The following is a 12,870-nucleotide window of genomic DNA, read 5'->3' on the forward strand; positions in this document are numbered from 1 at the left end:
CTGCACAGACAGGTCTCATCTCAGTGTGGATCCATGGCAGGCAGGCAGCTGAAGACTCTGCTCAAGTCAGCAGTCTCCGGGCTGGTTGGTCGGTTCCCACCCGAATGTTACTCCCTCGGGCTCATCTTGCCACTTGTTGGGTAAGTGGCTTCATCAGAAGTGGGGATAGAAGCAGAGTAAGGTGAGGAAGCAGAAAGCATGCATCAAAGAGAGTGGTAAGCAGTTCAAAGCAAGGCAAAATTGAGAAGGGGGGCTATTGCGAGGTCTGAAAGTACCTCCATTTCCCCTTATAGGCTGATTTACATCCCACAGCCTGCTCTGAGTGTCCAGGACCAGGTGATTCAGCCCCAGATCCTGTAACTGAACAATCAGCTCTAGAATGACCAATAATTGCAATTTGGAACTCTCCCCGGAGCAAAAGACAAGAGTGCTGTAAACACAAAATGAACCCAAGAACTCCAAGGCTCTTAATTTGGAAAGGTGAATTAGGAAATGCCTCATTGCTACAAGTATAGATTGGAAACATAGGTCAAGACAAGATGACACTTAGTAAGTTTAATGTATAGATTTATAGGATGAAGATTTATAGGATGAACACGGAGAACCACAAAGACATATGGTACCGATTGGTTGCTTGTGGGTGAATTCGAAAAAGTCATGGGTTTAAGTACAGATGCCAAGAGAAATACCTCACTCGCGGTTCTGCCTCACATTCCTGGGTGGAAACCCCAATTCTACCCACAATCCTTGGGGGCAGAGGCATTATGATTTCTGGAAGCCCCAGACTTTCAATCTGGGGGGTAGTTCCGAGATGACTTCAGATTCTTCCTGCAGTGGTTCTTGTGTCCCTGCTGTGATGAGCAGCCTCTAAGAGAGCTCAGAAGTGGGAATAATGCTTTCAAGTGACCTGATCACACCCACACTGACGGGGCTCATCTCTAAGCAGACTCCCCCTGCCTCTCTCTCACTGTGATCTTCTCTTTGCTTGAGTTTGATTTCCTGTGTGGGTGGTTGGAGAGTCAGTACCACGCCTCTTCCATGGACCTTCTTTCTTGTTTATAATTTGTGATTCTAACACATTTCAGACCCACACTCTTTTATCTCAGTAAGTCTGAATCTTTTTTCTGGCCTCTATAGAAAATCTGGTCTCTTACACTTTAGGCAAACTTAACTTTTTACCTCTAAAGACACCATTTGCACGCTGGATTATTTTGCTTCCATGAAATTTTTCTTTCAGTCTCTCAGGATTACAGAGAAAGCAGAGGATTCTAAACATTCCCTTTCTTTGCTTTGCGCCCTCTTTTCCTTACACCTCTCCAGATACTTTTTTTTTTTTAGTTTATTTATTTATTTTTAGAGAGCACAAGCAGAGGAGGGGCAGAGAGAGGGAGAGAGAATCCATGCTGAGCGCGGAGACTGATGTGGGGCTTAAACTCACAAACTGTGAGATCATGACCTGAGCCCAAATCAAGAGTCAGATGCTTAACCGACAGAGCCATCCAGGCACCCTAACTCCAGATGCTTCTTGACCAATGACACAACCCAAGGCTAGATTTGCCAGTTGAGTGAAGGAGCAAGTGGGATCTCTGGAGCCTGAAGATGTGGATGCCATTCCCAGCTCGGCGTTGGCCAGTAGAGCACCCTTTGGTCAGGACACTTCACCGCTCTGCACAGCAGTCCTCCTGCCCCCCTGTTAAGAGAGTGACTACCTTGTCATCTTCTGCTCCAAATGACACCTGACAAGGTAGCAAGGTGGACTCTTTCTCCCTTCCTCTCTCCCTCCAATCTCCCCTTTCTTGCCTCACTTCCTCTTTAAACTATCAGAGTTGACACCCAGGTCCCCCTTGAGGACTGAAGGACTTGTTCCCCAGGCGCTGCCACAGACAGTCCTCTACCCCCAGCTCCTTCTAGAGTTGCCTCCACTGAAGGGAGTCTCTTGCCCAAAGTCACAGGCTCTTCCAGGAGCAGCCTTCAGCCATGATTAGCACAGACCATAGAGTCCTGTCCCCCTTTCCCCAACTTGAGACTCAGAAGGGGCATCACACCTTCCGAACCTCCCGATGGGCTTAGCCGTGATTTAGTGGAGATTGAGGCTCAGGTGCTCCTCAGCCCAAACCTTCAGTCACCCCCAAGGGGATGTTTACCCCTAAGTCACACCTAATAAACCTCCTGCACACTAATCACCTCTGCATCTGTGTCCTAAGGAACTCCACCTGCAACAGCCGTGAGGAGGTAGGACGCAGAAGACATGATTTTATGGACAAAAGAAATACACATGAAATAGATTGGTAGCAATACAAGATGATGACTAATAAAGAGTCATGAGCTACCATTCAAACCACACATTCACAGGAAAACAACCATGGGGTGGGTGCAAAGGCTGCAGGGGAGGAGGTGTTGAAAGAGCTGTGACTTGCCCAGGGGTGGGATTTGAAAGGGGCCAGGAACGATACAGGAGGCTTTAGGTAGAGGAAATTGCCCAAGTGATTTGAGAAGAAACATCCCTAGTTTTCGAACTAGTTGTTATATGTGGGCAAAGCAGACACCCTTTTGTTGTGGGGTGGGAGGGAGTGAGCTATACGGATTGGATAAGCTCGACTGTAGTTAGAGACTAGATTTGGAAGAAATTTGGCCGCCAGGCTGAGACATCCAATACTCACAAGTGGTGAGGAACAAGCAGACACATTGGAGAAGAGGGACACATGAAGCATCTAGGTGACTCGGTGCCAGTAGTTGAAAATCACTCCTGATTTGACTTATTTGAGCAAAAATTCACTGCTTTGACAATTCACTGATTTGACTTATTTGAGCAAAAAACCACTGTTTTTGAGTGGTTGTCAAGGAGAACAGTGACCCAAATTTCACCACATGTGTAGCTGGGCTTGAGCTCTGGACCGTTCCATTGCAGGCACACTTTCCCCCTCCTGAGCTCTCATTATGATGAGAGTTTGGGAGAGGGCACTGGGCATGGGCCACCATGCTTGCCCCCTTCTGGGTGTGTGTGTTTAGGAGGGTTGCTTTGCCAGCACTTTATCTGCTGGGTCAGCATTAGCACGAACTTGGAGGAAGGAATCCAGGTGGGTGATACTTCCACTGGTACAAGTGGGGAGTGAAGGGAGCTGGGACGGAGGTGGAAGGGAGTGTTGCAGCAATGGATCAAAGTCCTTGTGGGGCACCTGGGCGGCTCAAGCATCTGACTCTTGATTTCAGCTCAGGTCATGATCTTACTGTGCTGAGATCGAGCCGGCATCGGGCTTCCCACTGGGCGTTGAGCCTGCTTGAGATTCTCTCTCTCCCTCTCCTTCTGCCCCTCCCCTGCTTGTTCTCTGTCTCTCCAAAAATAAATAAATAAATAAAAATCAATTAAAAAACAAAACAAATCTCATTTCTTTTTATGGTTGAATAATATGTTATTGAAATGTGTGAACCACATTTTAACCACTCATCTGTCAGCAGACACTGGGTAATTTCCCCTTTGGGCTACTGTGGATAACGCTGCAGTGAGCATAGGCATTCAAATAAGTGTTTGAGGGGTGCCCAGGGGGCTCAGTCGGTTAAGTCTCCGACTTCAGCCCAGGTCGTGATCTCACGGTTTGTGAGTTCAAGCCCCACATCGGGCTCTGTGCTGACAGCTCAGAGCCTGGAGCCTGTTTCAGATTCTGTGTCTCCCTCTCTCTGACCCTCCCCAGTTTGTTCTCTGTCTCTCTCTCTCAAAAAATAAATAAAAAACGATAAAGAGTCTTTAAAAAAAAAAAAAAAAAAGTAAGCGTTTGACCCCTGTCTTCAATTGCTTTGCGTATACAGCTGGGGGTGGAATTGCTAGGTCATATGTTAATTCTATGTGTAAGTCATTGAGGAGCCACCAGCCTGTGTCCCACGGCCACTGCACCCTTTCACATGACGTATGAGTCACAACGTCTCCACGTCCTCACCAACACTTGGTATTTTCCATTTTTAAAACCATACGTATCCTAGCAGATGTGAATTGGTATCTCATCGTGGCTCATCTCTAATTCTTCGTTGCAGAAATTTGTATTGCATATTTCTTTTTCCTTTCTTTGCAGTAATTTTAATGAGCTAGCTCTATTTCTTTTACTCGAAGTCTTGTTTTTTTTTTTTTTTGTTTTTTTTTTTTTAACGTGTATCTCTTTGGAAATAGACAAAATTTAAATCCCGCGCGAAGGGACAAAGTCAAACAGTGATGCAAAGACTTAACTGCTTTCAAGACTCTCGCGTGTTGTGTTATGAAGCACTCTGTTCCACTTGCTTTTCGCTTCCCAGATGATCTTGTCATGGAAGATTTTCTTGCTTTCCCTGTTTTTCTTCTTTGAGTGTCTTGTGTGATGTCTGTACGGTCCAGTGGAGATGTTTCTGTTTCCTGAGCAATTTGACAGTTGAGCTCCGCTAGTCAAGAAAGCTGTTAGTCCTTGCTGTTTTTTAGGGGTAACGTTTCTATTCTGTTGGCTAGACACGAAATGCGCAGGATCATGGTGTTCTTTATCGAGGATGAAATGATACAGGGCTGTGAAGCCACCACAGCCAGACCCACCCTTACCCTGCTATGATTGACTCCGTGACACATTCTGGAAATTCTCAGATTGTCTTTCTTTAAAAACTTCCCCAGGCAAATACGAGGCATTATTCCCATTAAGGACTTCAGGAAGGGCTGATGGCAGTCACAGTGGAAAATAAAACATGCTTTCTTTTCTTTCTCTTTCTTACACGTTTTGAATGTGAAATAGGGGAAAATTGACCTTTGGGTGTTGTTTCCAAATCTTTAAAAGAAATTATACCAGTATGTAATTAAAAAAAAAAAAAAAAGCATTTGACAAATCTAACACCTTTTCAAGATACAACACTCAAAAAGCTAGGATTAGAAGGCAACTTCCTCTACATAATAAAGGATAGAGATGAAAACCCCACAGCATTATGGTCAATGGTGAAAGCTTTTCCCCCTAAGATTAGGAAAGACAATTCTGTTCATCACAGTTATTGCCACAGCAGTTAGGTGAGAAAAAGAAATGAAAGGCATCCAAGTTGGAGAGGAAGTAAGATTAAGTCACAGATGACATGATCTCATAGGTAAAAAATTCTAAAGAATCCACAAAAAAACTAGTTAGAGCTAATAAACGAATTCATCAAAGTTGAGGTTTACAAGATCAGCACGTGAAAATGAATTCTAGCTCTATATACAAGCAATTGAGTTAATTCAAGAAGGAAATTAAGGAAAAATCCATTTACAATAGCATCGAAAATAATAAAATGTGTAGGAATAAAGTCAACCAAAAAGGTGTGAGACTTGTAAATGAAAATTACAAAACGTTGCCAAAAGAAAGTTTAAAAGACCTAAATAAAGGGAAAGACATCTTGTGTTCATATTATTAGAAGACAACATTGTTAAGATAGAAATTCTCCCCAAAGTGACCTTCAGATTCAATGCAATCCCTGTGAAAATAACAATGGCTTTTGTGCAGAAATGGAAAACCTAATCCTAAAATTCATACAGAATCTCAAGGGGACCCTATACATCCATCAAATTTGGAAAAAGAGCAAAGTTGGAGGATGCATAATTCTCAAGTTCAAAGTTACTACAAAGTCACAATAATCAAAATAGTATGGTACTGGCATAAGGACAGACAATAGACCATCAGAATGGAGAGTGTGTAAATAAACCCATATATCTATGGCCAATTGATTTTGACAGCAATGCTAAGACCATTCAGTGGGGAAAAGAGCATCTTCTTCAACAAATGGTGCCGGGACAACTGGGTCTCCCATGAAAAAGAATGATGTCACATCCTTAACACACACCGTATGCAAAAATTAACTAAAATGGATCAAAGACCAAAATGTAAGAGCTAAAACTGTAAAACTCTCAGAAGACAACATAAAGGAAAATCTTCATGATCTTGGCTTTGGTAATGTTTCCTGAAATATAACACCAAAGGTACAAGCAACAAAAGAAAAAAATAGATACATTGGACTTCATCAAAATTAAAAAGTTGTGTGCATCAACGAACACTAGTAAGAGAGTGAAAAACCTACAAAATGGGAGAAAGAATTTACAAATCATAGATTTGTGAAAGGCCTAGATTCTAAAATAAAGAACTCTTGAGTGGTGCCTGGGTGGCTCAGTTGGTTAAGTGTCTGACTCTTGATCTGGGCTCAGGTTATGACCTCACGAATCCTGAGGTGAGCCACCCACCTTCCCCCACTGTAAGTGCAAAGCCTCCTTGGGATTCTCTCTCTCCCTCTCTCTCTCTGCTCCTCCCCCACTTGCACTCACATGCACACATGTCCCCTTTCAAAATAAACTTTTTTTTTTTAAAGAACTCTTGCAATTCAACAACAAACAACAAGCACAAAAACCACCCACATTTTGAAAAGGGCAAATGATCTGAATGGACATTTTCCCAAAGAAGATATACAAGTGTTAACAAGCACACGAAAAGATGCTAAAGGACATTAGTCACTACGGAAATGCAAATCAAACTCCCAAGATACCATTGCACACCCGCGAGTATGGCTATAATTTAAAAAACAAAAAATAACAATATTGTCAAGGACGCAGAGAAATTGGAACTCTTACACTTTTCTGGTGGAACGTAAAATGGCCCAGCTGCTGTGGAAAATGAAGATCATGGTTCAGTAGGTCTGGGGTGGTGTCTGAATTGTTCATTTCAAAATCTCTCAAGTGTTGTTGGTCCATGGTCCACACGTGGAATGGTAAACTGGTAGGGTCTCTTTACCTTCAGGGGAAAAAAAAGAGACTTCAAGAGAAACAGGCCTTTCTTCCTGCCTTTCGAATTGTTTTGTAAAGCTGTGATCCCGGGAGCTGCTGTAACATTTTGAACTTGTTGCCACCGTGCAGAGAAAACGAGGGAAACCACAGAGAAAATCACACGGAGCCCTGATTGACCAACCCTGAATCCCCAAGTCCTGGACTTCGTGTTAGGTGACAGAGAAAAGCCCCTTCTGTTTTAACCCTTTTGGGCGCTGAGTATCCTAACACAGGGAAAGCCCCCTCGCAGACATAGCTCCCCTCTCCACCGAGGGTGCTCCTGGGAGGAAGAGAGGGTGAGCTGGGGGCTGTCCACCTGCTCTGTCTGCAGCGTGTGAGCATCTCACTTGACTGGGAGACAAGCACTTGCCCCCATTGGAAATGACCCCTGAAGTCCAGACAGTCACTTCACCTGTCCAAAAAAAAAAAAAAAAAAAAAAAAAAAAAAAAAAAAAAAAAAAACTGTTTCTGGAGAAACCATGAGTTTTGTTTGGATTTACTGAGAAGTATTACATCACATTTCTACTTGGGCAAATACAGCCACCATGAACCTAGCACTGATGGCCATCAATAATTGTTCAAGAGACATTCATGCTGTATTTTTTGGGTGATTTAATGGATTTCCTAGGAAAAGTTAACTATATAAATTTGCCACGTTATGGTCTGACTTTGGAATCTAATTTCTTTTTTTTTTTTAATTTTTAAGTGTTTATTTATTTACTTTGATAGAGACAGCGTGAGTCGGGAAGGGGCAGAGAGAGAGGGAGAATCCTAAGCAGGCTCTGTGCCATCAGCACAGAGCCTGACGTGGGGCCGAACTCATAAACCGTGAGATCATGATTGAGCCAGAATCAGGGGTGCAATGATCAACCAACTAAGCCACACTGGCGCCCCTGGAATCTAATTTCTATATAAAATGTAATCCCATCATTATTCTTGTTTTTTCCATATTAATATCACAGAATGGCAGATCCAGAAAGGCTATCGTATCCTGTTTTATAAGTAGATTAAGGTATTACTGCTTTTGGTATATCGTTTCACTGAAAACACAACTTTTCTAACGATACAGAAGCAGCTACAATTGGAAATAAAACTAGAGAAATCCTTCCATCAAGAAGGAGCTAGAACATGGGCTAACAAAGAAAGGGTTAATGTTAATACATAAAGAGATACAACAAATAAAAAAGCAACATTCCAAATAAAAGCAGATGGAAAGTAAAATGAAATATTAGTGATACAATGTAGGTGTGGGTAGTGTTGTAAAATGTTTTTCGATTTTGCCAGTTTGCTTGAATTTTTTCAAGATAAAGTGTTAGCAAAATGCAGACACAGGTCCTGACTAGGCAATTAAAAAAGAAGAAATACAAATGGCTAAAAAGGATATGGAAACGTGTTCTAACTCACTGGTAAGTAAAGAAATACAAATTTGTTACACATTCAACATTTGAGACATTGAGACATACAAGATGGACTGGGCTCTCCCCCGCACCAACCCCCCCCAACTCAGCCCCCCCCAGCCCCCACCTCCCCGTGGGCTCAGCCCTGCAGGTACAGCAGCGGGAAGCCACCCCTGCCCTGGGCAGGGGCGGGGGGGGGGTGCTGCCTGGCCCATGCCCACCTGCAGGATGAGCTTCCAGCCCTAACCCCCGTTAAGGCTGTAGTGTGGAGGGTAGAACAGGGATGGCCATATGGAGTCACAAACATTAGGTTTCTGGAAACATTAGGTTTCTGGGTTGGGCTTTTACCAAAGCAGGGGGGCAGGCCCAGAACCTGGAGGCTCCTGAGGAGGAGGGGGGGCTCCTTGAATCAGGAACCCAAAGTCTTCTCCCAGATCCTCCCCGAGGCAATGGGACTGCAGTCCTGATGATGTGTGTATCTTCCTCCTCTCAGTGTGCTAACATCCATAGATGAGGGGCAGTTGCAGCGGGGCTGGGGGGAGCACTGTGGGCACAGGACAGCCTTTGCTTGGGCCCTCCCTGGGCTCATTCCAGGGGTGCTCTGACTCAACGATGCCACCTCGGCTGACTCACAATGTGCAGAAAAACTGGTCTCTTCTCCTCCAGGCCGCGCTGGCCCGAGAGGATTGAGCACACATTCTTACCCGGATACATTTATTTTCATTAAGACAACGTAAATCTAAATATATTCACCAATATTTTGATGGCTTTCCCTTCCAAGTTCATCTGAAACTTATAATTATTTATTTATTTTGGGAGAGACAGAGACCGTGCGAGCAGGGAAGGGGCAGAGAGAGGGAGAGAGAAGCCCGTGCTGTCAGCGCAGAGCCTGATGTGGAGCTCGAATCCAGGCACTGTGAAATCATGAGCTGAGCAGAAATCGAGTCAGACGCTCAACAGACTGAGCCACCGGGGCGCCCCATGAAATTGATAATTTTTAAACATATATCCAGTCCATGGAGGGCTCGAACAGGATAAGAAGAGAGGAGTGAATTGCTCTGTTTGAGCTGGGGACGTTCACCTTCTCCTGCTCTTGGACGTTGGTGCTCCTGGTCTTGGGCCTTCAGTCCTGGACTGGGAAGACACCGCTGGATCTGCCCCCAGGTTCTCAGACCTCAGGGACTGGACTGAGTTGTGACACAGGCTTTCCTGGTTTTTCCAGTTTGCAGATAGTGTATCGTGGGACTTCTCAGCTTCCATCGTCAGGTGAGCCAATTTCTGTAATAAATCTCTCTCTAGATAGGTAGGTAGAGTGATATATAGAGATCTGTCTGTCTCAGTCTGGCAATTCTACTCCTACATATATTCCCAGGAGAAATGAAAACATATGTCCACACAAAAGCTTGTTCAAATGTCCATAGCAGCATTATTTATAATCATCAAAATATGGAAACCCAAATGTCCACCAATGGAGAACTGGAAAAATAAAATGTGATGTTCACACCATGGGCCATTATTTGTTCATAAAAAGGAATGAAGTTCTGGGGCGCCCGGGTGGCTCAGTCGGTTGGGCGTCCGACTAGGGCTCAGGTCATGATCTCGCGGTCTGTGAGTTCGAGCCCCGCGTCGGGCTCTGTGCTGACAGCTCGGAGCCTGGAGCCTGCTTAGGATTATGTGTCTCCCCCTCTTTCTCTCCCCCTCACCTGCTCATGCTGTCTCTCTCTGTCTTTCAAAAATAAATAAAAAATTAAAAAAAAAAAGGAATGAAGTCCTGATTCGTGTCACATGGGTGAACCCTGAAAACATGCGAAGTGAGAGAAGCCAGACACAAAGGGCCTCATCTTGTATGATTTCTCTTTTATGGAAGGTCCAGAATAGGCAAATCTATCAAAACAATGCAGATAGTGGTTGCCAGGGCGCAGGGCAGGGGGACACGGGGAGCACCTACTAATAGGTACAGAGTTTCCTTGAGGCGGTGGAAATGTTCTCGTATTGATTGTGGTGGTGGCACAACTGTGTGTGAAGAAAACACCTGGAGTATGTGAATTGTATGACATGGGAGTTATAGAACAACACAGCTCAGAAAGGCTACCAGAGAGTTCAGAGTTGACTCCTCCAGCCCCTTAGACCACATGGCGGCACTGTGTCCCCAGTCACCAGAGAGTGGGAAAAGCCTGCTGTCCCCTTGGGTATTTTGGGGACTCTCCCGTTCTCATGTCCATCAAGCTGCCGCATTTCCTCTGGCACTTAGCCGGTAACAAGCAGTTGCATGGCCATTCGGTGCCTTGTCCCACCCAATTGGATTTTGGGGACACCCGTCACCTGCTTTTGTTGTAATTACTGTCTTTGGCTTCTTAGTTTTGCCCTCTAGGTACTCAACTTTTATGTGGGGTTCAGAAAAATCCAGAAGTTATCCTGGTGTTACTGCCACCATCTTCCCAGAATTTCTGTAGGAGGCGTTTGCAAAACACGTCGTTTTTGGTATGAATTTCAAATATCTCCCTGCCTTCCTGTTTCCATTTGTCTTTTGTCCCTTGAGCTTCTGGGATGAGTGGCTTGGAGGTGAAGCGCTGGGGGGCAGTTGGGGGTCAGTTGGGGTTGTGGAAGCTACTGGGAGTTGGAGTAGCTTCCACACCACATGCTCCCTGAATAATCACCCAGGGAATTCATCCCCCCCCCCCCCCCCCTACCCCGTGTTAGCAGCCTCCAGGCTTGGAGGGGATCAGACTTCCTCAGGCTATTAGTATTTCAATAGTGCAATTCGGTTCACCTACAGCTCAGAAAGTATTGCTATGGAAACCTTTTCAGGCATGTTTAGCAGGTCTTTAGAGGTGAAGAGAAAGAAGAGGGACAAAAAGCAGAGTCCTCCCTCCAGCCACTCAATCCACTTTAAGTCCCCCAGAGCTAAGGGGAAAAACGCGTAGAGGGATGTTGTTCTTTCCATTGCAGATGAGAAAGGGCTAACCCAGGTGGATTTGTCGGAGGACAATTCTCTAAGGCAGCAAATGGTGGTGAATTTGATTCCTTGCCACACTGGTTTGTGGAATAGTCTGTAATGAGACTGTTAAATGTCTAATTTGGGGTCAACACATAGCTTGTCTCAAACCGTCTTCAGTTCCTGTGGAGTCCTATTAATATTCACACCCCAGTTTTTATAGCTGTGGAACACGGTCCCAAGGCTGAATGCAGCTACTCTTCCAAACGGCTGCCAAGAATCCTGAGCAAGGTGCACACGTACAAAATGTCCTCCACTGGCAATAAGGGGAAGATGGTCCAGAGAACAAAGTTGAGGCCGCCACTTATGTGGTTTCTGACCTTTTATTTTCCTCGATCAAAGCTGCCCTGGTAGCCGTAAGGACTAGTGTCCTTGCCTCGCACGGCCAGCTGTTAGGACTCAGGTTCTCAGGTACTGACCGTCCCTACCCTGTGCTTCGAGGACACCGGTGTTCCCTCTCCTGCGGGAGGAGAAGCCCGGGTCAGCCAGCCTAGGAGCCAAGTGAGTGGCCCAGTGCCCCTGGCTTCAGGCTGAGTGGGAGAACACTCTATAGTACAACAGAGACCCTGCTGGAAGTAGAGGTGGCCAGGCCATTGACTTAAGAAGCTATTAGGACCACAGGGGCGCTGGGGTGGCTCAGTTGGTTAGACCCACTCCAGCTCAGGTCATGATCTCGTGGTTTGTGGGTTCCAAGCCCTGTGTCGGGCCCTGTGCCGACAGCTCAGAGCCTGGAGTCTGCTTCAGATTCTGTGTCTCCCTCTGTCCCTCCCTCATCGGTGCTCTTTCAAAAATAAACGTTATTATTTTTTTTTTTTAAATAAGCAGCTAATAGTGACTCTCTCCTGAACTTCCTTTTCCTTTGTAACATGGGGATGATACCTGTCCTTCCCAGGGCTGCCAGAAGGCAGGTGTAAAGTTCAAGTATATGGAGCACTAAGTCAGAGGCTGGCCTTCCCAGGGGTCAGACCTGTAGCTCAAGTGTCCTAAGCACATGCTTGGAGGATGACAGAACCTGCTTGTCCCCTCTTCCCTATGCTGTCCCCTTTCCTGTAGCTGGAGAGGAGCCCCCTGCAGCCCTCCTCTACCACAAGACAGAGTCCAATCAACCCCCTGCCCCAAGATCCTATGCAGAAGTGCAGGGGGACTGTGACACCCCTGTGGCAGCCGCTGTCCCTTTCAGCCCTGGCTAAGGGCCCTCTGCTGGGGAGCTTGGGGAATCAGAAACAGGGAGACCCTCAGAGTTGATTGGCCTAAAGACGCTAAGCCCATGACATTCTGATGGTGGCAAGAGGATGTGAGAGAGCAGGTAAGTTCTAGAGAACATTTTTTTTTTAATCACTGTCCCCTTTCTTGATGTTCTCGGAAGTGGTTACCAATAGCTGTCATTTCCTTTTTTTTTTTTTTTTTTTTTTAATGTTTATTTATTATTGAGAGACAGAGAGACACAGAGTGTGAGCAGGGGACGGGCAGAGAGAGAGGGAGACACAGGACTCGAAGTAGGCTCCAGGCTCCGAGCTGTCAGAACAGAGCCTGGCGTGGGGCTCGAACCCACAAACCGCGAGATCATGACCTGAGCTAAAGTCAGACGCTCAATCGACTGAGCCACCCAGGCGCTCCACCAATAGCTGTCATTTCTAATGGCGGACTGCTCCATTCTGTGCTAAGTACCTCTCAGGCATGACTGCGTTTACTCCCGT

General features: G+C 45.6%; 1 protein-coding gene across 1 annotated transcript in view; it reads left to right on the forward strand.

Moving 5' to 3' along the window:
• Positions 1 to 12,363, forward strand: part of CCDC93 (coiled-coil domain containing 93) — a 101,892-nt gene extending 89,529 nt beyond the window's left edge. Inside the window, exons 25-29 of the mRNA XM_030323702.1 lie at positions 294 to 356; positions 2,205 to 2,232; positions 9,306 to 9,444; positions 11,128 to 11,214; positions 12,227 to 12,363. Coding sequence (XP_030179562.1) covers positions 294 to 356; positions 2,205 to 2,232; positions 9,306 to 9,444; positions 11,128 to 11,214; positions 12,227 to 12,363 — 454 coding nt within the window. The remainder of the gene's footprint in view (positions 1 to 293; positions 357 to 2,204; positions 2,233 to 9,305; positions 9,445 to 11,127; positions 11,215 to 12,226) is intronic.
• Positions 12,364 to 12,870: the final 507 nt, after the last annotated feature.

This window comes from Lynx canadensis, chromosome C1 (assembly GCF_007474595.2).
Source record: "Lynx canadensis isolate LIC74 chromosome C1, mLynCan4.pri.v2, whole genome shotgun sequence".
In the NCBI taxonomy this organism is placed as follows: Eukaryota; Metazoa; Chordata; class Mammalia; order Carnivora; family Felidae; genus Lynx; species Lynx canadensis.